The sequence below is a fragment of the Gopherus flavomarginatus genome, chromosome 21 (assembly GCF_025201925.1).
Source record: "Gopherus flavomarginatus isolate rGopFla2 chromosome 21, rGopFla2.mat.asm, whole genome shotgun sequence".
In the NCBI taxonomy this organism is placed as follows: Eukaryota; Metazoa; Chordata; order Testudines; family Testudinidae; genus Gopherus; species Gopherus flavomarginatus.
The window spans coordinates 4213824-4239830 of record NC_066637.1 but is presented as its reverse complement, the minus strand read 5'-3'; the positions used below and the strand labels follow the sequence as shown (position 1 = coordinate 4239830).

The following is a 26007-nucleotide window of genomic DNA, read 5'->3' as shown; positions in this document are numbered from 1 at the left end:
TGTGTGTGTCTTGGCAGCATATTGGAATGGCAGGTCAAGGTGCCTGGCACAAACAGGTGAGCACATTGCTTAGAGGCATTGTGAATTGAGCAGAGCTACGGGCTAAGCATCTTTATCTAGCTCTTACGTTATCATAATCGTTTCCCCCTAAATACATTGATACTAATTATTAAAGTTCAGTAACCACACAGGACATCTAAAGAGCTATTATGCTTTCACAGAGGAGTGAGTGTTTCATAATAGATACAGCAAGGAAATGTGAGTCAGGATTACTGGGTTCTGTTTCTGATTATGCCATATACTTGCTATGTGAAATTAAAGGTAACTTGCAAAGGGAAAAAACTGAGCTTATGTCCTTTCTCCTCCCTCCGCTCCCGCCCCTCCCCCCCCGCCATCTTCCCCTTTTTATGATGTTTAAAGATGGTCTGAAATTATTTTTCCAGATCAAAGGGAGAGGGAAGAGGGGTTTCTGCTTGTATTTCCTTAGAAATAGAGGTCTTATTTCCAGGGGAATACTCTGTGACTATTGGAATACTAGTGATATGGAGAAATTTTTGAAAGGGGAAAGGAAATAGACTGATTACAACTTGGGCTTTGGTTTTAGAAGAATTTTTAAAAACTGGCTATTTATGTAGGTGGCAAGAATATCAGAATTCTTTTTCTGAAGTCGCTGGTGCTAGGTCATGGTCAGAGACAGGATACCTGGCCAGGTGGGCCTTTGGTCTGACCCAGTCTGACAGTTCCTAAGTTCCTATGTGCTGTTTTGTTTTATTAATACTTATTTAACGCAGAAATCAACATTTTGGTAAGAGGATGTGTTCATTAAAGATTCAATATCCCTCCTCCTTTCATTTAAAGTGACAGAACTCACAAAACAATGGCTGGAAGTGAGTTATGGAAGTGGTCACCCTGCAAAAACAGGGGAGACCAGACATGCTATTTCTGGTATTGCTAAAGTAAACACCTAAACCACAGACAACTAATTTGAAAATATAATCTTGAAAGCCTCCTTTAAAGAATCAAAAAAGAACACAAACACCTTTTTAAAAAAATCCTTTGTAACTCACATGTGTAACACTGAAACTAAAGCTAAGCAAACGTAAAGGGCTCTGTGCTTCCCAAACGAAAGTCACTGTTGATGTGCTAAGAACTAATATATTTTAATGTGCTTTTGAGTTTGGCTCTAATTTGGTGAGGACAAAAGTTAAAGACTAATATGAGAGGAAGGGTGAATGATCTCCAGTGAACAATCAGCTGAATTTAGTCAGTCTTTTCTGTTATTGACTGTGAGATTGGTTCATGATTGGTGCAAACTTGTTCATTATTATTTGATGACTGATTTATACAAACCTATTTCATCCTATGGGTTGCCCATGAGCAATTTGCCTGTTGCTTTACCTAATGAATATTTGAAAATTAAGGTATTTTGGTTGGATATTCTGGTCACATGCTGCGTTTTGTTCCCTAACGGGTACATTAATTTAACTCCTCATTTCAGAATTCTAATGAAAATATTTAGGATTATAAATGTAAACTCCACTTTCTGTGAATATTCTGCAATATTTGTTTGATATTTGCTGTTTTATTGAGTGGTTCTACCAAAAACCTCTTTTGCTAAGGGCATTCTGAAAAAATGAATGAAAAAAGAGTCCAAATACAAATTAACAGAAGTACTCAGGTTCATGTTTCTGAATAGTTTTTTGCAGTGTTCTCTCAGAACTACTAATGCTGTTTTTGAGAGCAAGACAGAGATGTGAGTAGTTTCTTCCTCAAAGTAATGTCATAAAAACTAAATATAGCCTTGATCATTTCTGATAATAAAAAAAAAAAAAGTAGAGGGGCCACAAAATCAGGAAGAAAACTCAAAGCTGTTTTGTTTAATGTAGGATGATCTGTTTTGCATCAGAGATTTCATTTTTGGTTTTAATTGACATTTATTTGAACAAGCAAAAACACCTTGTTCCCTATAATACGCCATTGTTGTCATTATATAACATTTATCTGCATCCTCCCAATAATGTGTCATGCTTTAGCCAGCTAATTGCTTTCAGATTGTAATAGCCCAATATCCAATATTTGTCTTTTTAATACTTTTTTACCTTCGGTAACGATTTCCTCCCCGTCCCACTCCCTCCCTCCCCCCCGTTTAAACTCTGAATTGCACAAGAAAGAAAATGCAAAAATGTTCCACACAAAGATAATTATCATAAAAATCTTTTATCCAAACCCCAGCCGAATGCAGTAGACCCCTTATCACTGCAGGAATTTTGAGTAGGGCTCTTGAACTCCTTTGAGACTTGAGTCTGGTAGATTAGCATGTAGATGCCACATAATTGTGTTCCCCTTGGTTTCTCTGAAAGCTATTAGGCACTGATTTATTTTTCTGTTACATTCCTGCTTTGTCCTGAGTGTTACTGATGGAACTTAAGATAGACGCATATAACCACAGATTTGACAAACAAGACATTGAGCACTGGCAGCAATTTTTTGTTGTTGGATTTTTCTTGTTCTTTTTGCTAAGATATTGAAGTAGGAACCTGTTTTTGAAGGGCACTGTTTTTCTGTATTGCGCTTAAAGGGGGAAAAAACCCTTAATGAATCCAAATACCATAAACTGGAGGTAGAGGGATGATGTAGTGACAAAGGCACAGCTCTGGGAGTCAGGAGATCTGGGTTTAGTTCTGAGCTTCCTCTGTGACTTGGCATCCACTCCTGCAAGATACTGAGACTAGCTTTTATCTGTGTTGCAATTTCTCTCCTGTAGCAATACACAAGAGTCTCCGTGAGCTGAACTCGCTCGTGTTTGTAACTATTTGTTTGCTGCAAAACAAGGTGTGCAAGCTGCTCCTTGCTATATTATAACAACAGTCCCATCTGGCTGCTCCAGCGTCCCTGGGTGCATTCTGCCTGGGACAAGGATAAGGAAATGCTGTTCAGGTCGTGCACCAATCCTGCCTCTCAGTTCAGCTCTGTCTCAGAAGAGGCATAATTTAGCCAGTAGCTGTGTGTGGATGGTGTCTTAAATTTAGCCTGGAAACTCCTTGTATCACATCATTCCATCACAGCACATCAAATGTGACAATGTAATTTGATAACTCGGTCCATTCATGATTTTATTTTATAAGAAACAATTTCTTGATGATAGAATAAACACAACCAGTGCTGCAGCTTCCACTGCCTTGTCAACCTTCTGTGACATCTGGGTAGCTTCTCTTGCTTCTGTTTACAGCTCTCCCTCCCTGGTGACACAAAACATGTCACTTACATATTGGCTCAATTCTCAAGATCTCTAATAAACATAGTTTCTTCTCCTAAAACTAGAAAAAGGGGCCCAATCAGGGGCAGCTCCAGGCACCAGCGCTCCAAGCGCGTGCCTGGGGCGGCAAGCCGCGGGGGGCGCTCTGCCGGTCGCTGCTAGGGCAGCAGGCAGTGTGCATTCGGCGGCTTGCCTGCGGAGGGTCCACTGGTCCCGCGGCTTCGGTTGACCTCCTGCAGGCCACGGGCCCCAGTGGACCCTCTGTGCTTGGGGCGGCAAAATGTCTAGAGCTGCCCCTGGGCCCAATCCAGCTTCCACTGAGGCTAAGAGCACTTTGGCCATTGATGTCAACAGTCGCAGAAGAATCAGATCCATATTCTATTATCCATCTAAGCTACTTGAAAAGGGAAAAGAAAAAGTGAAATTTTCACCAATTTTCACCAATTTCAAAATTGGATCAAAAATGTTTGAATAAAAATTTCATTTTAGAAAATGTTAATTTGCTTCTCTTTGTGTGCCCACCTCTCATCATTCATTCGTCTCATCTTCAGCAAGTCACTTCACTTCTCAGTGTTTCATTTTCCTCCTGTGTCCAATAGGAATGGCACTAATGACCTCCCTCACAGAGGTACTGTGAGAGCAAGTTGTTTAGTTAACATTATTTGACATACAGAGTGCTGTGAGTGTTAATTATTATTTATGATTGATATTGTTTAGTTTCATTACATAGCACTAGGCAGTATTGAAAATTAGGGAGGAGGATTAATATTTGAATCACAAACAAGGAAGCACTAAAAGACCCTGGAACTGATTGTGACTTCACTTATGTTGGTGTAACTATATTGACTCCAGAGGTGGTCATCCTGATTTACAACAAACACACTTTTTGGCCTTGTAAAACAAAGACTAGGTGATGCTGATATTTTGTGCAAAAGTTTGTGCTGATTAGCATATGTACCTTATAGCAAGGATATCAGATAAAATGTTTGTTACACATCTTAGAAACATCAGTGCCGGGCAGACAGAGACTTATACAGACAGGGGAGGGAGGGTATAGGAATGCTTCCTATCTTTCACCTGCTCATCTCCTTTCTTATACCACAGATGCTAACAATATTAGCCAAGATCACGAGATTCACTATCAGCTCTCTCCTTTTAAAAATAATATTTTTATTATGCCTTTTGAGTTAACGAGTCTTGCAACAGGCTTTAAATTTGCAGCAAAGCTCTTGAAGTGCGAGAATGAAACTTGAATTGCGAAGAAGACTATCAGAAATAGAGTGGGGAGTGAGAAAGTGGAGGGAGGGAATCCAGCATAAAGAGACTAAATTGTCATTCAAACGCTTCTGTTTCAAGCTGACTGCTGGGTGGAGAAACCACGGATTGTCCCAACTCCCTCACAGAAGTCGTTCTCCTGGAAAATTTACAGCTCTGCACTGATTGTTTGACTTGGCACTATGGTCAGGATGCTGCCTTGTAAACTTAATAATAGCTGCCCTCTTTTTAATTTGTTTGACCTTGACTACAATAATTTATTATGTGCATTAGATCTTTTTTTTTAAACAGAGAATTTGGCTCCTTTTTTTTTCACTGCACGGTGCTCTGATTTCGAACTCCTCCTCCTTCACAGTGCACTGTGGCTCCTACATACCCAGCTTAGAGGACTGGGGGAAAGGGAATCCCTTGAAAAGTGTGTTCTCCACTTTGGCTGAAAGCAGAAGGGCTTTTCCTAGCAGAAATATAATTATCATCTTTACACAGGTTTATTTGAGACAAGAATCCTTCTGGTTTGCAAAGCATTCCTTCCTGCATCTTGGCAGGCCCACTGGAGGAAACAGGCACAAAGTTATTTGTATTTTTAAAAACATTTAATTGCACAAATAAAAAAGACACCGAAAACCCAACGCTGTGTAAATCCAGTAACTCCTGTAGGTGTCAGCTGAGCTGAGGACAAAAAGCAGACAGGGGAGTTCAAGCTGCTGCTGGTCAAGGCACTTTTTGGCAGCAATCTGAAAGTCATGGTCTCTTCAGATTGTTTGACGTTTGTAATGACGCCATTCATGCTTGATATTAACTGCACCAGCCCAGTTTATGGATGTGCATTCTGTACCTGCAGCATGCAAACATGCTATGTTCAGATTATGTGCAATGTATGCCATTTTATTTACAGGCGAAATAGTTGCTGAAAAGAATTGAAATTATTTGGGACTTTCTAATGCTGACATTGAACTATTTTGTCTTCCTGTTTTTAGAAGAGCACACGTTTCGTTGTGAGGACTGCGATGAACTCTTCCAGTCAAAGCTGGACCTGCGGCGACACAAGAAATATGCCTGCAACTCCGTCAATTCGCTGTATGAGACACTGAACGAGGAGATCAAACAGGAAGGGTTAGACGGGCAGGTCTATGAGTGCAAAGACTGTGAGAGAATGTTCCCCAATAAATACAGGTATTGCTGAGATCGCAGGAACTCACCTACCTAGTGGGATGTGGAAAGCTAGAAGAAATTATAGAAACACAAAATAGTATTTGGAAGTGCGTGAATCAAGGGGGAGCTGGAGGGCTCAGGATTGGTACTTGTTTGTGGCTTTTCAGCTGTAGGCCACCATTCTGAATATTGCTCTGACCAGGGGGTTTCAGAAAATCATTCGCAATCAGGCAGCTGGTTGGCAGCTCATGTTGAATAAGTTTCTGGTCTCAGTTCATGCCCTAGGGTCCACTGTCACGATCCATTGTCTATTTTCACTCTGCCTTAGAAAATCCATCCTGATAGTCGGCTCTGATTGTTGGCCATCTCAGCCGCAGGCATGTGACTGAATTCCACCTCTCCCTTGTCGGTCAAGACTGAGGCACATTGGCAGGGCTGGTATGATTGTACTGCCTCTCCCTATGCTATGCTAGTTCCATGGACAAGCAGTGATGATCAGTTCTGTCAACCCAGCATGAGGACCATTTTAAAAAAGGATCTCAATAGGCCTCCTTCCTTCACCACTGAAGTCAATGAGGAAAGTTTCTGTACCAGAGAAACATTGTTGTAGGGCTACAAAAGTGCCTTTGTTTCCTACTCTATCTTACAGAGGTGATCCAAAAAATTCAGTCAAAACAAAACGTTGTTAAAATATATTTTTAGTGAAAATTTTCTTTAAAAATATTTTCTGTTTTCCAATCAGTTCTGAAGTGGATGAGAAACAATTCATTGAGGGGGAAAAGAACAGAATGAAAAAACAGGATATCTTCAATTTGGTATCTTCCTTTTAGTAACCATTAAAGTATGAGACAACTTCTAGCCCTTTATTATGAATTTTACCAATGTATACCAATCCTAGAAGTCTAAATAATAAGATGGGTGAACTAGGGTGCCTCATATTAAAGGAGGATATTGATATAATAGACATCGCAGAAACTTGGTGGAATGAGGATAATCAGTGGGACACAGTAATACTAGGGTACAAAATATATCAGAAGGACAGAACAGGTTATGCTGGTGTGGGAGTGGCACTATATGAGAAAGAATGCATAGAGTAAAATGAAATCATATAGTTCTGTGGAATTTATCTATACAGCTGCGTATCTGCAACTCCCACTGATCTATGCTTGAAACCTATGGGAGTTGCAAATGTTCCTCCTTTCTCAGGATCATGGGGTTTACAGGGTGAAAAATTTCCAGCTTTTTTGGTACTTGAGTTGCCAATGGGGTAAATCTTTTTTACCGCACTTTACATTCATCCTCAATAGAGGAATTTCCTGCCCTTTCTACTGATCCCACCACCCATCACATTGGCTTCCCTTTACTGTCACCCCCTGGTTTATTGGCTCAGCAGGAGAGCTGCTTGCTGACACACATACACAATGAAAAGGCAGAGGGAACACTTTTGGCATGGGGGAAATACAGCAGCTTACAGCTTTCTTTGAAAAGCTATCTCTGTAATGGCACTATTCCAGTAGCCACTTGGGTTTGCCATCATCGTCCTGGTTTGAGAGAAGCTGCCAGTTGGCAGAAGTTGAAATCACCGAGTTAAGTAATAAAAGATGTCTGACATTTAAAAGTGAAATGTGTTTGCACCTTATCACATTTCTTTCAAATGTTGAGTTCCAGTGTTCTGGGGAAGTTTACGGGCTTTGTGCCCATGAAAATGGCAACATGATAGGTTCAGCAGCAATAGCTAATATCTTGTCTTTCTTTGCCGGGATCCTGCTGGAGTCTCTGTCACTAGTTTTTTTCCTCATGGACCTTCAGGATCAGGGTCCATTTTCTCTCTTTTTCACACTAAACGGAGTCCATTTTTTGAGGGAGAAAATTCATGAAACATAACAAACTTTGGAGGGTAGAATAGGCGTGTTTTCAAATGTGAAATTAAATGCCAAAAGAAACAGGAAAAACAGAAGAAAATTTCCCTAGACACATCCTTCACTGTTAATACATTGTTCGCTTTATTTTAAAAGGATTTTTAAGTCATATTATGTGACAAGCACCAGGTCAACTAGTTAGGTCTGAAAAAAAACAGTGGTTATTGACCTGTTTGTCTATAACCATCTTTAATCATCACTGTCTCTCTCAAACCTCCTTAGTACTATGACCCTAAAGAACAGGATTACGGTAACTTAGCTCCATTGTCAGCAAGTGTCTTGTTCAGCGTGTCCCTAAATTAGAACCAGTGGAGGACTACACTATTCATTGGCTCATTTATTGTGACTGTGTGCCTGAATTCTCTGCTCTCTTTCTTTCCTAGCTTGGAGCAGCACATGATCATCCACACTGAGGAGAGGGAGTACAAGTGTGACCAATGTCCAAAGGCTTTCAACTGGAAATCAAACCTGATTCGTCACCAGATGTCACATGACAGTGGCAAACGATTTGAATGTGAAAACTGTGTGAAGGTATGGTTCAGGGCATGATGCAGCGTGGGTTCACAGTGTCATCCAGGAAAAGAACTGGTGAGCTGGAGAAACGACTCAGCGGAAATAATCAAACGTAGTGGCAATCGACATGGTTTTACTTTCTTGAGGAATGACCATTGTAACCATAATTCAGAATAAGGTAACGTGAGTAACAGGAAGCAAAGAAAAGACTTCTCAGCCTGGAGTTTAACCCAGTCCTGTAAACTTGGATGTGGAACCCAATCTACCTACAAGCACCAGGGCCGCCCAGAGGATTCCTGGGGCCATCGGCGGCAGGTGGCTCCGGTGGACCTCCCGCAGGCGTGCCTGCAGAGGGTCCGCTGGTCCCGCGGCTCCGGTGGAGCATCTGCAGGCACGCCTGCAGGAGGTCCACCGGAGCCGCGGGAGCTGCAGGGGGCCCCCCACGCGGCGAAATGTCTAGAGCCAGCCCTGTTTGGCGGTGGGGGGCTCTTCCGTTGTGGGACCCGCCGCTGAAGTGCCCCGAAGACCCGCGGCGGAGGCCCCCCGCCGGCAAATTACCGCCGAAGCGGGACTGCCGCCGAAGTGCAGCCCGCTCTTTGGCGGTAATTCGGTGGCGGGGGCCCCCGCCGCGGGTCTTCGGGGCACTTCAGCGGCGGGTCCCTGAACGGAAGGGCCCCCCGCCGCCTAATTACTGCCGAAGATCCGGTTGCATTTCGGCGGCAGGTCCCGCTTCGGCGGTAATGCAATGGCAGGGGGTCCTTCTGCCCCGGAGCGGAAGGACTCCCCCGCCAGCGAAGACCGGGAGCAGAAGAAGCTCTGGGGCCCAGCCTCGCAAGAGTTTTCTGGGGCCCCCGAGCGAGTGAAGGACCCCGCTCCAGGGGCCCCGAAAAACTCTCGTGGGGGCCCCTGCGGAACCCGGGGCCTGGGGCAAATTTCCCCTCTTGCCCCCCCCCCCGGGTGGCCCTGGCAAGCACCCATTCTCATAGCCTTTTCCAAGCATTGCAAGGTTCTTTAGATTCCAGGTGAGCACTGTGAAGCATGTGAGTTGTCAGGCAGATAGATTTAGCTATTCAGAAGCAAAAGTTTATGTATAAAATTGGATACATCATATACGGCATAGAAGGTGAGATGAGTTGGGTGCCAGCCGGTTAACGTGATACAAGTCAGCACTAATTGTATCAGCTACCTCTTTGCAGTGCAAGGTGAAAATCCTGCACTGCTGAACTCAAAATCTGTTATTCCGAGAACACTTATGACAAACAACCATAGTCAGCCAACCCTCCCGCCTCTGCCACTGCTACGTTTGTTTCTGTCCCCTAAAAGCATTTTCTCTTTTCTCATTTTCTCAGGTGTTTACTGACCCCAGCAACCTCCAGCGGCACATCCGTTCCCAGCACGTTGGCGCACGAGCCCATGCCTGCCCGGACTGCGGTAAAACCTTTGCCACCTCGTCTGGCCTCAAACAACACAAGCACATTCACAGTACTGTCAAACCTTTCATATGTAAGTTGTCATGGCCATCACAGAATCCTGGCTTTCACTATAATTGCACATATCCTGCGAGGGCCCCCCAGCACTGGCTGTACCTCTGTTGAGCAGCCGCTGTAATTTTATAGGTCAGAGCACAAGATGAAATTCCACAACGATTTTTTTAAATTTTTTTTTTTTGCATGCTCCTTGTTTTTTCAGTAAACATTCATGGCAGTTTTTGACTTTCTTGACAAGTTAAAAGCTGAGTCTCTCAGCAGTCCCAGCAATGCCATTTTCTCATCTCTTTTCTTTCTCTCTCTTTTTGTAATGGTTCTGTTGGTGACATAAATAAATAGCCTGATAGAAATGTGTTTCTGGGAGGCTTCAAATCATACAATCAGGGTGACAAATTTGGGAAAGCAGCATACCAGAAAAAAGGTACTTTTAAAAGCAGTTTTTTCTTCTTTATTCCAGAGAACTTTTATCTAGGCAATACTCGGCAACCATTTAAATTGCAAATTAGCTGCATCCTTGTAGTATTCAGGAGGGCGTTTCCAAAGGGGTCATTTACCCTGGGAATGCCCAAAAGACCCTCAGCTTATTTCTTGTTGCCTTTGGGGTTTTTTTTAATCTATATCGTTCCCCTTGTACCTTGGTAACTGTGCAGGAAGGTATATTCTACATCACCAGAAATGTGCATGGGGTGCTCTGGTGGCTACCACTCATCATCTCACAAAAAAAGGGTGGCCAGGTAGTTAAACCACAAAACAGGATCTCTGTTCAGTTCCTGGCTTTGAGGCTGAGGCCAGATGTTCCATCATGCAAGCCAGTGAGCTTCTTTGTGCCTCCATTTCCCCAAACAGGAACAGTACACAATGGTAGGTGCAAGGCGAAATTCATTAACGTGTATTGAGCTCATCAGATGAGCGTCAATGGGGAAATACAAAATACTGTTGCTACTCATTTGGCTGACGAGAGATAATGATGTGATCTTTCACTTATCTCATGCCAACTGGCACATGAAAGAGAGAGAGAATTTGAATCTCGTAATATTTCTACACTGAAATGAACTGTTCCTTCTAACAATCTCCTCAGTCTCTTACCAAAGCAATTATGGGTAAAGTGTTCTCCTCATCCATATTAAGGTTTGAAATAACTTGAGAACGAGTCTGCCCAGTTCACTTATGACAGGTGTTAATATTAAATCTGTTAACAACTGGGTAAAAGGTAACAAAAGTTGATGGGGCCGTGGGGGACATGCTGACTGTGCTTTAGGGAACCTTGGGCCCAGGGTCCCCAGCAAAACTTTTTCTTTCTGTTTAATAGAAAGTGTTTGCAGTCTTGTGCCTGGATAATAAAGGAAGTTGCTTTTTGATGCTTTTATAACTATAAACCCCAGAACAGCAAGTGACAAGATTCCACGTGGATTTCCAAAATCATTACACCTCTGGGCTTTTAAACAAGTATTTTTAGGCCCTGCTTGCCTTGGAATGGTGAAATAAACTCTGGTATCTTTAGCAGCATAAAGATACCTGTTTGCATAACTATGAGGGTGTTGCAAGGACTCTTTAGGGCATGGAAGAATGAAAAAAACAATCCCTTTCTTTGGACAAACTTGCTTTGAATATTACCCTTCATCTTTCCATACGTTTTTTCTGCATGAGATGATTATACTTTGCTTGTTTATTTGCATTATTAAACACATTTACCATAGGGATCATGCTAACCCGCAAACCTGAAGTTCAGCCAACAAATGTTTACAAAAATTACATTTTCTGTTCTGATGTAATTTTCTAAAGTAGATTAGCTATTTATTATGAATTGTTATGTCTCTTCCAAACCACAATATAACATCTTTTGGCACATGCTAAGGAAGACATAGTTAAAATTAGAAAGGGGGTAATTTTCCACTGGAAAGAAAAATATACAAACATCTTTTCAATAAATCCAAAAATGTGACATTTCTCCAAAAATTATTAGTAATTTGAGAGGGAGTTATAAATTCACACACATGGAAACACTTGTGTTCACACAGACTCATATACATGCTCTCTTGAATACATACAAACTCTCTCAGAGGCCTACAGATGCTCTCCTTGCATTCATGCAAGCATTCAGGGAAAAACACTCCAGCACACTAGATCTAAAGAGTCAGAGATGCAACTGTCAAAGCCAGTAAATTCAGAGTTAAGGATGGATGCTCCATCCTTACCTTCGCCTACCTATTGCAGCATTTTGCAGCATTCTCAGCATATTGACTTCACTGTTCCGAGGCTGCCCAATGACAGGCATGTCTCTTGGACTTAGTAAGAATGAGAGTCAACGGCAGCTGCTGAAACACAAAGCAAGTTCCTGTAACTTCTTTTTTTATGCAGACTCTGGCAGATCCCTGTGTACAAATTCTGGTGTAAATAAAACAAACCCATAATTGCTTTCACTTGGCCTAAGTGAAAATAGTTTGGGATTAATTTCCCTTTATACCTTTTTAAAAGTAATAATAAAAAACAGGGAAATAGTTAAAAAATAAATAAAGCAAAGCAACAACCAACCACCCCCAAATCCTCCTTTGAAAATCTTAGTTGAAAAATGTATAGAAAAATCATCATACTATATACACAAGCACAGACTGCCACAGTTCAGGGTGTAAATACTGGAAATTAGGGATGGACTGAACAAGTTTGATAAAATGATCATCATTTGGCCTTTTAACCTCTTTTGATCTTAAAAATAAAAACATGGATTGCTGTTTGTCCTTTCAGTTCTGCGCTGCCTCTGCACTTCTCAGAGGCATCCAGGGCCAGAAGTGTGAGTGCTGAAATACCATGAGGAAAGACCGTTCTTGTAGTAATGCCACCACAGCGAGAACTAGTCTGCTCTTGTGAGATCCTTCTGCATTTTTGGGTGCTCATGTGTACTGAATTGCCAAACTGGTGACATTTCACTGATCATTACTTGAAATCTCAGTAGAACTTGTCTTCCTCATCAGCTTTCCAAGGATGCTTGGATTTGTCTGGGTTGGAAATATTATTAGAACAGCTCCTCTTGCTGTGTTTTGATACTTCCATTCAAGTACTGATGTAAACCAGAAAGATAATAAATTATAGCAAAGGTATCACTTCTAACCCAGGCATAAAGGCCTCTACCACAGAAGGAACTATTGCCTCATCCTTAAGCCACAGGACTGGGTGTCAGGAGATCTGGATTCTATTCTTCTTGGCTACTAACTTGTGTAATTCACTTAATCATGCTCTGCCTCAGTTTCTCTCTTTGTAAAATGGTGATAACAACTCTCTTGTAAAGTCAGCGAAAATCTTGATTCACTAACATTATCCCTGTGCTGGTGGCCAGCTGAAAGCCTTTGCACTGTTTAAGTCCTGTATATGTGAGTGGTGGATAAGTCTTGTGCTGGTAATCTGCATAGGGAGTGAAATTCACCTTTATGCTTACAAGGTGCTTTTGAGGTGCTCAGGTAGAAGGTAAAGTGGAGGTGCTAGGCAGTGATATTGTTAAGTGCAGAAGGGACACTTGAAAAAGTTAAACTTCTTTGGACTTGTGGAACAGTTTGGGTTGGGTTTAATTCCTCTTTCCTCAGAACCACCGTGCCTGGCCCCTCTAGGGCTGAGTCCTTCCAGGTAAAAGTTGTAGCAAGTCATATTCTGAAAGCCTGGTGTTAGAAGTCTGTATGAAAAATGCTGACAGAGCATTAACTCTGCCACTGCTAGGGTGCCCCTATTAATTTAACAAGCACAATATCTCATCTCATTCCTAGCTGAAGCTGAGCCCTGGTTTGAGGAATATTTATAGAATATCCCCATGGAGCGGTAACTTACTATTAATGGCATTTAAAAAAAAATGATAGACTTGATTAAATGAGGCAAAGTTCTTCTCCCTTCAGCCTTGAATACTTCCTGCCATGCCAGACTACAAGGAAAGCAGACTAGCTAATATAAATAGATATTATGATTAAAGTGCATGATTATCTTCATTTAAAATAATAATAAAAATCCTTGAGCTAGAATAGCACATTACATCAGGGTTTCTGAAGATTTGCAGGGGAAAAGCTGGAAGTTGAGAGATTTGCATCCCTTGGAACTTTTTCACAGGGAAATTTGTTGGTTATTATTTATTTGTATTACAGTAATGCTTCCACATGTCAGCCACAACCAGGAGCCTGTTGTGCTGGGAGCTGTACAAATACAGCATAAGAGACAGACCTTGCCCCCAGAAGCTTATATTCCAAATAGACAAGGGAGACAAAAGGAGAATTATTATCCCCATTTTATAAATGAGAAACTGAAGCTCAAGGATATAAAGTGATTTGCTTAAGGTCATGCAGAGTCTGAGGTAGAACCAGTAGCTGAAGGCAGATCTGACAGACCAGTGGCTTACCCACAAGCCCTCTCCTCCTCATTTGTTTAACTCTATGGGGAAAGAGGGGTTAGTTGGAGAGTGGGGAGAGAAAAACCCACAAAGCTGCTCATCCCAGGATCGAAGCAATTTCATATTAATTTCATATTGTTTTTGTTTTTGGTTTCTGTTGATGCTTTAGGTGAGGTCTGCCACAAATCCTACACGCAGTTCTCCAACCTCTGCCGTCACAAGCGGATGCACGCGGACTGTCGCACCCAGATCAAATGCAAGGACTGCGGCCAGATGTTCAGCACTACCTCCTCTCTCAACAAGCACCGGCGCTTCTGCGAGGGCAAGAACCATTACAACCCAGGGGGGATTTTTGCCCCCGGCCTACCTTTAACGCCCACCTCCATGATGGACAAATCCAAACCCTCACCCAACCTCAACCATGCCAGCCTGGGTTTCAATGATTACTTCCCATCCCGACCTCACCCAGCGGGTATTCCATTCTCACCTGCTCCCCCAGCATTTCCTGCCCTTACTCCAGGATTCCCAGGGATTTTTCCTCCCTCTCTATACCCCAGGCCCCCTTTGTTGCCTCCCACCCCGCTGCTCAAGAGTCCCCTCAACCACACCCAAGACGCAAAGCTTCCAAGCCCCCTGGGGAACCCGGCACTGCCTCTAATTTCTGCAGTGAGCAACAGCAATCAGCCCATCTCAGGGGAGGAGAAATTCGAAAGCAGCCTGGAAAACTCCTACCTGGACAAGCTAAAAGCCAGGAACAGTGACATGTCTGATGGGAGCGACTTCGAGGATGTCAACACGACCACAGGCACAGACCTCGATACCACCACTGGCACTGGCTCTGACCTAGAGAGCGATGTGGAGAGTGACAGGGACAAAATGAAAGACAAAAGCAAACAGACTGAGAACAAGCCAGATTTTGTCAGCAGTTCTGTGTCCACCAGTTCCACCAACAATGTGAACGAGCTCCCCCTTTTCTATTCTCAGCACTCCTTCTTCCCTCCCCCAGAAGAGCAGCTGCTACCCACGACGGGGGCAGCCAATGACTCTATAAAAGCTATTGCCTCTATTGCAGAGAAATATTTCGGCCCTGGCTTTATGGGAATGCAGGAAAAGAAGATAGGTTCCCTCCCATATCACTCCATGTTCCCATTTCAGTTCCTCCCCAATTTTCCCCATTCACTGTATCCTTTTACGGACCGGACCCTCAATCACAACTTGCTGGTCAAGGCAGAACCAAAGTCACCCAGGGACCTTCACAAAGTGGGTAGCACCAGCTCAGAGTCTCCCTTTGATCTCACCACAAAACCAAAAGAGATTAAGCCAATCTTGCCACCACCCAAGGTCTTGCCAGCCCCATCTTGTGGGGAGGAACAGCCACTGGATCTGAGCATCGGCAACCGCATCCGAGCCAGCCAGAACGGAGGGAGGGAGCCCCGGAAAAACCACATCTATGGGGAAAGGAAACTAATGGCCAGTGACGTACTACCCAAGATTTCTCAGTCTCAGCTCCATCAGCAGCCATCCCTGCATTATGCTAAGCCATCACCCTTTTTCATGGACCCCATATACAGGTATTAACATACCCTGCCTTAATCATTTCTTCCAACAGGCTCATTTCAAAGGTGGGATTCATGACTGAAGGCAGATCGAGATGGGGGGGGTTGGTGGAAAAAAGAGAGTAATGATTCAGTAAAAGCATGCTACATTTGATTGTACTTGCGCTCTTTTGTTAAAGCAATTAGAGATTTGTGAATGAAAAGGGCTGTATAACTGAAAAGAATAATCACTGATGTTATCCAGAGGCATCGAGGGAAAGGGTCATATTCCTATTTCAACAACAAGGAGCATGGCCCATTTAAGAGACCTCCTAGCCAACAGTAAGGTGGCATCTCATATTGGATGAATTCCGAAGAGTTTGATTCAGATAAGAATGCAACAGTTCTGAATTATGTCAGAACCTTTACTCTCATGAGCCGAGAATGACTCTGAGAGTAAGGAGGCATAGGTTGTATTCCCAGCTCTGCCACTGACCTCTTTTATGGCCTTTGGCAAGTCTCTTCACCTTGTTTTTTTATTTATTCTGTCTGTAGAAATGGGAATAATGATTTATACCCACCTTTCCAAAATACATTGAGATCTACAAGTCACAAGTGCTATGTAAATGCTAAGTGCTGCATGATTGTTATCCAAAACTCTCTCGTCTGCAAATCTTGCAAGCGTGTCTTCCATACAAGGTTTCAAGTGCTTCCTGGTCTCAGCCAATGAGGAAAGCCTTATTCATGGTGTTTCGCTCCTGGTACTAGCTGAACCCAGGGAGCATGTGAAAGCTTTGTAGGAAAAAAAAAAAAACCAACCTGGTTCTTGAGCTTCCAGAAAGAGCGAGTTTGGGTTCCAACTGACAGTGAAGGTTTGAGTCCTTTTATTTTAGAGCCCTTTAAAAGTTTTTATAACACTAAAAACCTGTAGAGACTCCAGTTGCAGAAAATGGGCACCATTAACACCCAGTGCCAGCAATATCCCTAGTATCTTCCTGCTGTACCATGGTACTTCAATCACTGTGGAGTGGCAAATGCTAATTTTTAGCACCTGCAGTAAGCTGGTGCATCAGATTTGTGATCTAGGCACCAAATCAGGCACTTACAGTTAAAATGGGTATTGGGGCCACTGCATTATGCAAACGATGAATTTGGGCTTTCAGCTTCCATTTTCCAGATTGGCTGCACAGGTTCAGTGGTTTGTCTCTATATTGCTTCCTGCATGGAAATTGGAGCATCCAATACATGTCTATGCACCTACACTGGTCCTCCAAGAAGAGAGGGTGAGGAAAACTGAATTTAGTACTAACCCAGTCTCAGAACGTTATTGGGCACACTCCTTTTAATGGAAGGGATTCAAAGTTCTGCTGGCACAAGGGTCCCAGAGCACTTTGTCCATGTGCTCAGGAAGGTGCACACAGTAGTGGAAGGGTAGCCCGGGCAAACACCTGCTATGCACTGCCTTGCTACTATTGCATGGCTGATAAGTGTGGGAAAAAATGATGTCAATGTCTAACCAGGCCAAAGAGCTGTCAGCTAGGATGAGGATTAGTGAGCCCTCATTGCTTTGCTGTTAAGAAAGCCCCAGTCTCTTCACCAGCACTTTCAGTGCTGATACTGCATTGCTTACTTACATGCTTACTGTCTGGGGTGGAAAGAAGGCTGCTCCACGACCTGGGACATATAATATATTCTGTTTGGCACCTATCATGATCATCATCCTCCAGGAAAATAAGTGATGATGTAAATAGTCCAGTGTTTATTTTTGTAAAAATATGTCTGGACAATAAATAAAGTGGATTGGGTGGGAGCTGAGAATCAGTTTAGTATTCCACCACCTCTGGGTATTCTCAGAAGGAATGCTAAAATAACAAAGGTTGAAAAATGCACTTGCCAGTTAAAATAGCAGGCTCGGGAAAACTCTAAAGGACCAGAAGACAGGCGTAAGTGAAGGATGAGGGTGTCATTTGCTGCATTCCATGGGATGCAAATAGTTTTAGTAAGATATTAAAATAGAAAGTCAGTGGTGGAGTCAACTGCAAATCAGACTTCTGATGTAATGAGCTAAACAGCAAAGCTTCCAAGTCCTAGCTTGAAAAAATATGAAACTATTTTGTTTCTAAACTTTATCAGACTCTCTCACATCATTTGGCTCCTCTTTTTTTTCTTCCCCCCTCTTCCTTCCCCCTCCTCTCCCCTCCCGCCCCCCCCCCCGGCAGCTTAAGTCCTTGACATTTTCTCTTGGTGATATAATTTAATGCAGCCAGACAGCCTGAAATCAGTGCAATTTTCAACTCAGCCTTGTTAAGGTAATGTTCTCAGGCACTGGGCTGAAGAGATCAGCTTAATCCTTTAGTCACTGTGGAATTTGGCTCTGACAGGGAGATCTGCCCTTTACTGTGTTCAGTGCTTGGCATTGGAAGGTGCCAGAGCTGAGCAGAGGGTGATATTGCTTCACCCAGGGCCTCATTTTTTTTTATACAGGTTGGGTTGTTTCATGGGAAACCTTCTAGGCAGCTCAAGAAGGTACTTCCCCGAATGAATACATCTTGGCTAATTTCAGCCCTTCATGGAGGAAGGAAGGCTGAGTTGGCTGCACCATTATTAGCTGCAGTTTAATATATCTGCCATTTTACACTTGATCAGTTTGAAATTTACTTCTACAATTTGTCTTTTTTAAGCAAAAATGTCTCAGTTCATGGTTTTTATGTCCAAATCACTAAAAAATAAATAATAATAATTGGGACTAAGTTTCAGATCCTCTTTTTTCTTTCCCCTCTAGAAAAGAGTAGCTTCAAATTAAATTAATACCCTCAATAGCAGTGTGCAAGAACTTTGCCCCTCATTTGGATTAAACTTTGTTGGCAATTTAAACTATGTACCAAGCGGCTGAGATGTAACCGCAAATTCTCTTTTCATTTATACTGGAGAAATGTAATTAAGATCCCTATGATAGTGCTGGATTTTCACTGGTGTAACGGAGATAGAATCCAGTCCAAGGTTTGAAAGATGCAGCTGCATTCATAGGCGTTATTTTCCATAACAGTAGTCCCCCAGCAAATGCTCTAGTTCACACTTTTGCTGGGTGACTTCACCGCGTCGTTTCACTGCAAATCTATGATGTAACGACATTAAGGCCAATGTTTTGAAAAATAGGAGCCTAAAGTCGGGCTCCTAAATCCATATTTAGGTGTTTAAACCTGAGATTTTTAAAAGAGCCTAAGTGACTTCAGTGGGATTGTGCTCCTAAGTCACTTAGGCATTTTGGAAAACACAACTCTTAAGAGCCTAAATGTCGATTTAGGGCTTGCTTACATGGGGAAGAAGCCCACAGTAGCTAGTGCGAGTGGACATCAGCTACTCTGCATTAACTCCCTGTGTGAACACTCTTATTATGCACTAAGAGCATCTTTGTGTGCATCAGCTTAATGCACTTTGGACATGTGTTAAGCTAAACTGCCTGAGGGCAGCCTCAGTGAGCATTAAGAGTGTCCACATAGGGAGTTAGTTCAGAGAAGCTAGTGCTCTTTAAATTCACACCAAAGCTCTCTGCATACGAACTTCCCTGTGTAGATATACCCTTAGGAGCCAAAGTTTCAGCTCGTATTTTTGAAAATTTTGGTCATAGGCATTTACCAAACAAAGCCAATGCGAACTATACCTAAGCTTTGCGAGAGAGGAAATAAATACAAAACATCTAATTATTTCAGCTGGATTTTAGCACACTTTGGGGCTGCAGAATCAGGCCCAGCGTGAATCATAAGATGAAGACAAACTGGGGCAAAGGTCTTTCCTTGCTATGGCTGCCACGGACTCCATAGCTTCTCTGTCTTGCACTTAGCTATGGCAGCACATGTGGTTTTGAATCAGAACATTCCACAACAGCGATGAACCTTTTAGGGCACAGGTGGCATTGATGCAGCAAAGGCACCAGGACACTCCTGAGTGGGCACATCTAACCCTTTTGTTCATCACTAGCACAACAGTTGTGGTGTGTGTTGTAAGGTAGATCCCAAAATATAAAGCATGAGCTTAGCCTGTTCTTTCAAAGAACTGCTGTCTGTGTGCTTTATGGGATCACATTTGCGATTCCCATGTAAAGGGGTGGTAAGGTGTGTTTATTACCAGAAACATAGTCTTTAAATGCATTTCAACTGCTCTACAAATGACTTCTTGTTGTTAGCTTTCTTCCCCATTTACAGCCCTGTAGGGTATGTAACCCTTTGTGTTGTTGTCCAGCAGGGTGGAGAAGCGGAAGGTGACAGACCCAGTGGGTTCCCTAAAGGAGAAGTACTTGCGACCTTCCCCGCTGCTTTTTCACCCGCAGGTAAAACCAGGAGAACCACAATACAGTGTTGATAGGATGCCAAGAAATTAGAGATGGAGATGTGACATTTTGATCAACTTGTTCATACCTCCCTGATTGAGCCTGACAGTATTTTCCAGCGCTCAGTTTTAAAGAAAAGTAATTTCATACCCAATTTTAGCATGATGGAATCACTGCCCTACGGGTCCCTTAGTACTAACCAAATTCATCTTGCCAGGGTCCAAGGGCTGGGCAGCCCGTAAGGGCCCGTCTAACCTCTTGCTTCCCTCTCTTCCAAAATGCAGGTCTAATTCTTCACTGCCCTGCACCTTATGCAGTAGTTTAAACCAGTGCGAAGTGGGAGTAGGACGCTACCAAATCAGAACAGTAGCATTTTACAGTGCTTAATTTACACCCCTGTAACTATTGCACCAGTTGCAGGTCCGTGGAGAATCAGGCCTTCCTGATACAGTTAGTTCAAGAATGTATATGCTACTAAGAACAGGATTGTGCCCCACCTCCCTTGAGCCCCTGCACAACCATTGGGCACTGTTACAGAAACTGCTCCAGGGGTTACTCCTGAGGGCATTCTGCACCTAAAAATTAAAAATTCTATGCACAATATTTTAAAACTCTGCAGTTTTTAATTGTCATAATAACACTACATAATCATGCCAATTTCAAGTATTTTTGTAATTTATTTCAAAATACCTGTCAGCAAGTTTGTCTGTAACAATACAGACACACAGAAAATTTCCCCCAGGACTAGAGAGTTAAAGAAACCCCTATGACAACCCAGTTCCCGTTTCTCTGCCCCCTTCCCCACCCCGAGCCCAGCCAGGGGACCAGACACGCACAACCCCTTCCACCAAACCCACCTGCAGAGCCTCCTCCAGCTAATACACCTGAACCCCCTCCTTCTGGAGCCCAACTGTGAGGAGCCCAACTGTGGGGACCCCAGCCCAGATACCTGCACCCCTTCCCCCTGCTAGTGGAGGCTAGCAGAACTGCAGTGCATGTCTCTAGGGGAAAGGAAATTCTGCATGCACACCGTTAATTTCTGCAAAATTCTGCATTGTGCAGTGGCGCAGAATTCCCCCAGGAGTAATCTATGCCTCATTAAGGTGCAAGACATCTCAAATGGGTGGGGGAGGAAGAGGGGCCAAAGTCAGCCACTCACGGTGCCCTGTGTGGGTGTAGAGTGGGCCCTAACCCCAGAGTGACTGTCAGTGAAAATCAGGCCCATGTAAACCTCATTGGCTAAGTACAAACTAAAACCTCCATCATTTAGCATTTCTCTGATGCTCTGTGTGACTCATTGCTTCTTTAGAGATAATACAGTCAACTCTGCCATGCTGCCATAGTGTCCTTTTCTATGTGATAGCCACCAGCTCCCCTCATTTGCTCTCTCCAAACGCTCTGTGAGCTGAGCTCTGTGGTCACTATTGTAGTCTCATTTATATTTACGTGCATTGTTCTCTTCTGACAGCATTTCCCACCTTGGATAAATAACCCATGGGTTTGTGAAAGCTGGATACTGGCTGCTTTCACGGCTAAACTTAGTTCCTTCATTGTTTCGCATCAGCCCGAGAGTTTGGTTAATAACTTCCCCTGATTTTTCCTTCAAGCTAGCTGGATAATAGCGGCAGGCTAGTCAGGAACATCCTGTGTTTGTGTGAATTAGAATAGTGGGGATATCTGCCTGTAAAGGATCTGATAGCAGGGAGGAGCTACCAAGGCAAAGCCGGGGTCCAGCAAGACGGTGAGAAATTTACAAGCCCTGAATAAGAGCAGGCATTGGGTGGAAGGCTATTAACATTGTTCATGAAATCGAGACCCCCTCCTCTTCCCATGGAAAAAAAAAGATATGGAAGGCCTGGTTATCTCTAATAGCTTATTACACAAAATAGTCTAAAACCTAAATATCGCTCAGTCTGAAACTTCCTGATAAGTACTTTTTTAAAAAGTACAATAGGTTCCTGTACAAAGGATATTTAATCGTGAGCTGTAAATGCATTCTGATCGGAATAATTAAATGACCGTATTGTTATGTACTTAATCTGATCATATAGATGGAAGCAGACAGAGAAGACGCTTTTATCTATAGTTGTGTGGAATTCATCCATACTGTCCACCTGTTTAATGTCAGGGATGTTGTTTGCCTAAGTCCCATGCATTAAAGGGTTTGTATACATCTTTGTCTCTGCTCTTCTTACAGCCCATATTAATCTAGATGCACATATGTATTTACTTCAGTATTTCTCTGAACTGGAACCCAACCGACAAATAAATTGATTTCACTCCTCCTGAAGGTCCTGATCCTGCAGCCATTCCTGAAGTGAATAGTCCCGTTGACCTTTTAGGAAGTTCTGGGTAGTGGAGCCTTTAGAACTGAGCCCTAATGTGTGGTACAGATGGAACATGCAAAAGGCATTTCTCCCTTAAAACCAAATGAATTCCACACCGCTCTAGTTTCTCATCCACTATTTCTCTGCAGCCCCTCTCCAATGATTTCAGTTAGTCTGTCATTGTCTATTTTAAACGAACCTCTAGACAACATAAATAAATGGTATGACTTCATGATTACTTAATGGCAAACCCTTTCCCACCTGTTAACTTTCTTTTCTTCTTCCTTTCTTTTTTATTATACCAGTCACTTGTTCCCTAAATAACAAAGCACCTCTACCACTAGAGAGGCCATGACCCGTGTTTAGAATTTTAAAATAAGCCCACAGCTGTCATGCTAGCAAACATCTCTGACTAAGTGCCTAAAGAACAGGGCACAACAAAAGATATCTCCAGGTATTCCAGCAAAGGACAAAGTGACACGGCTCTAAAAGATCCAGATAGCATTTTAACATGATGGTTTTGTTACATGACTGGCAGCTAGGGCAGGACTTTTGCTGTAAATGCTCAAATAACCTTTTCAAATGGCTGGTGCTAAGTGTTACTTACTATTTATCATAGGCTGTGAGTCTCCAGCTAACGGGCTGTGGCTCTATTAACGAGAAATGACTTTACTGTTCCTCTTTTTTTAAGGTTTATGGCTGGTCGTCAAACAATATCTTGGCTCTCATTTCCCCCAGCCCAGTTTAATATAGTGTAAACGTGCAAAAGGTCACCCCTTCCTGTACACTGGAGCATCTAGGTCTTGATATATGGCTTCCTACTCCCTTCCGCTCGCTCACGGACTCCCCTGCTCTGTGCCTGGCTCTCCAGCTCACAGGATCCCACTCCCCGCATCACTCACTTTTTCTTTATGATGTAATCTGCAGTGAGGAGGCAGTTTTATTGCTTGCTTGTTTGTTTCACCCAAATTTTCAGTTTGGTGTCTTGAAAGAATCCTCATGAGTGGAGAAACAAATGTTAATAATGTTGGCCAGTTCCTCTAAATTGAATTTCTCCCAGGGACTTTTTGCATGAGCGTTGTGATTCTAATGAAAGTAACAACGTTTCATTGTGCTTTTTTCCATATTTATTTTTGCATGTGATTGGATTTATATGTTGTCCCCTGGGTTTGTTTATCCATCACACTTTGGTGATTTAATCCAATGAAGAGGTGCTGGAACTAGGCTTGAAGTGGTTTCCATCGTGTACAGGGTTTACAGTTTGGCTTAATGGCTCTCAGCACCCCCACAATACAAATTGTTCCAGTGCCCCGATCCCATTCCCGGATGATCTGACAGCCATTGATGAATCAGCTTCCATAAATCCTAGAAATTACTGATGATAAAGACCCATTAGTATTGTCCATCCCTGTTCATGCACCTTCTTCATAGAGCAGTGACCATTGCGGGGTGGGAGAGCCCCAGAGCTTGGGCTGCAGCCTGTGCCTGAATGTCTACACTGCAATTAAACCACCCTCTAGCCCGAGCCCCACAAGCCTGAGTCAGCTGGCACAGACCAGCCACATATGTCTAATTGCCGTGTAGACATGCACTGTGTCATGCCACTGTGACTTTCTGAAGCTTCCAGTCCTGCATCCCCTTCCCCTTACCCCGCCATTCTGTAGGTTTTTAAAACATGGAGTTTATGGCCTCTCTAAACCCGCACTCTCTCAACTGCAAGGCGCCCAGAATATTTTGGCTGGAATTCTCTTCCACTCCAGGAAATGGGCCCATATCACACCCACCCTTTCACTGCCTTTACTGGCTTCCCAGCCTTCTTTGTGTCTAATTAAAACATTGCCCTCTTAGCTTTCAAAACTCTCTGGGGACTCACCCCATCCTAGCTCTGACCTCACATCCACCTACTCCCCGTCTGCTCTCTTCACTCCTCCAAGCTCAGCCTTGTCTCTGTCCCTTCTCCATAGCTGGAGATCACTCCTTCAGTTGTTCTCTTTCCCCCTCCATACATCTAGAATTCTCCTGCCTCCTCCCTGTGAGCCACTTCCAGTCTGAAACCTTCCTTTCCTCTTCACGCTGGCGTTGTCTGTCTCTCCCTCTCCCTCTGAAGTCCTTGGTGAGACTGTAAGTGTAGTGGATGCTCTGTTAAAAATAAAATGCTGTATGCTACATTCCCAGCCTGTGTTTGTTTTGTGTTTGAGGGAAGTGTTTGCTCTACAACCTCTGCATTCAACACTTTTATCTAATTTCACCACCACCGCCCTGAGCCTCATTTAGATAGGGGGAGAGAGAAGCCAAGTGCATTCTGAGGTTGTTATTAATGCCAAAAGTCAATATATGGGTATAGCAGATGATAGAAATGTGCCTGATACAGCTTCTAAATTTTGATGCTTACTCCACAGCCATGCTTGGCTTTATCAGCTGAATCTTCAGCTGATTTCTCAGAGCCTGGTTAATTATTTCCCAGGGCACTGATTGGGTTTAAGTGAATCTATTTTACTCTGTGGAGCTGGCTTCTGAGGGTGTGGGCTAGATCCTGCAGTAGCCTCAGAAACACACAGTACAGCTGAGAAATATGTTCTGTGCCTCCAGCATTCTTCTTTCAGTGGCTTTTCATAACACGACTTCTCTACTTGTACAAACAGATGTCAGCCATAGAAACCATGACAGAGAAACTGGAAAGTTTTGCGGCCATGAAAGCAGACACCAGCACGTCCCTGCAGCCCCTCCCACATCACTCCTTCAACTTCCGGTCCCCGCCCCCTACGCTGTCAGACCCCATCTTGCGCAAGGGCAAGGAGCGCTATACCTGCAGGTAAAGGACAGGCACTGCCAGTACAACTAACCCGAGATGCTCTGTTTGGGAGTTTGGTTCCATACTTGTTAAGGCAACATCCAATACAGACATGTTATGGGGCACGTGGAGAAGTTACTCATCTCCATTGGGGTGTGAAGAAAAGATACACAGAGCAGAATCTGAGAAGAGGATTCTGATGACACATTAATTCTAAAACTGTTTGGTTTTGTTTGAAGAAAATTCACCATCCTCCTTTTACCTATAGCCTTAATCTAGCAATTCTCAGGCCAAAAAGAATTTTATAAACCAAATTTATTGGGGGCAGATGCGGCAGCTAAAATAAGGCTTTATAATGCAAGCTCATTGTAGCTTCAACTATGCGAAACTTTGCCACTTAAAATGATATTTTGTGCCGCAATATGTCAAATGTAGGCATAGCCACAAAAATATTTCTGGATCCATTCCATCTGCAAAACCTCATATCTGAGCATGCATATTGACAGGAGCGCCGCCAGCTTTTTTGACACCCTAGGAGGCGGAAGGTCCTACCCCTGAAATATCGCCCCCCAACAGAGACGGTGGAAGGTCCCACCTCCAAAATACTGCCAACGACCAGGATGGCTGAAGATCCGGCCGCTGCCTCCCAAATCGTAGCACCCTAGGTGACCGCCTAGGTCACCTACTGGGTTGCGCCGACCCTGCATATTGAGTAACAATCATCTGTGTCTACACACCCATATTTTTATGTGTGATTACCATTTTTTTGTGCCAATTCTCATTGCATTTTTGGGAGGGTGGATGCATCCATTTTGTCCAAAGTCACATCTAGTCTTTAGTCCAAGATTTTACTAAGGTATTCAGAAATCCCTGGATTCTGTTATTCATCACATAAATCCATGCTGATTCATGTTCCCCACATGGAAACATTAACTGTCAGGGTTTGCAGTGACAGAATTTTAAAGCTTTATTTGTTATTATCGTGGTGCATTCTCTGTGTGTAAATATATCCACTCCTCCTTTTGTGTTTGTTGTGAAATCCAGTTCCCTTTCTTATTTTTC

General features: G+C 43.2%; 1 protein-coding gene across 4 annotated transcripts in view; it reads left to right on the top strand.

Annotated features, from left to right (window-relative positions):
* Positions 1 to 26007, top strand: part of PRDM16 (PR/SET domain 16) — a 427236-nt gene that overhangs the window by 377197 nt on the left and 24032 nt on the right. For 3 of the 4 annotated variants that reach the window (XM_050931681.1, XM_050931684.1, XM_050931683.1), the window contains 6 exons: positions 5509 to 5704; positions 7986 to 8133; positions 9465 to 9618; positions 14135 to 15536; positions 19740 to 19827; positions 24797 to 24966. In XM_050931681.1, coding sequence (XP_050787638.1) covers positions 5509 to 5704; positions 7986 to 8133; positions 9465 to 9618; positions 14135 to 15536; positions 19740 to 19827; positions 24797 to 24966 — 2158 coding nt within the window. The remainder of the gene's footprint in view (positions 1 to 5508; positions 5705 to 7985; positions 8134 to 9464; positions 9619 to 14134; positions 15537 to 19739; positions 19828 to 24796; positions 24967 to 26007) is intronic. The other variant, XM_050931682.1, reaches the window with a different exon arrangement.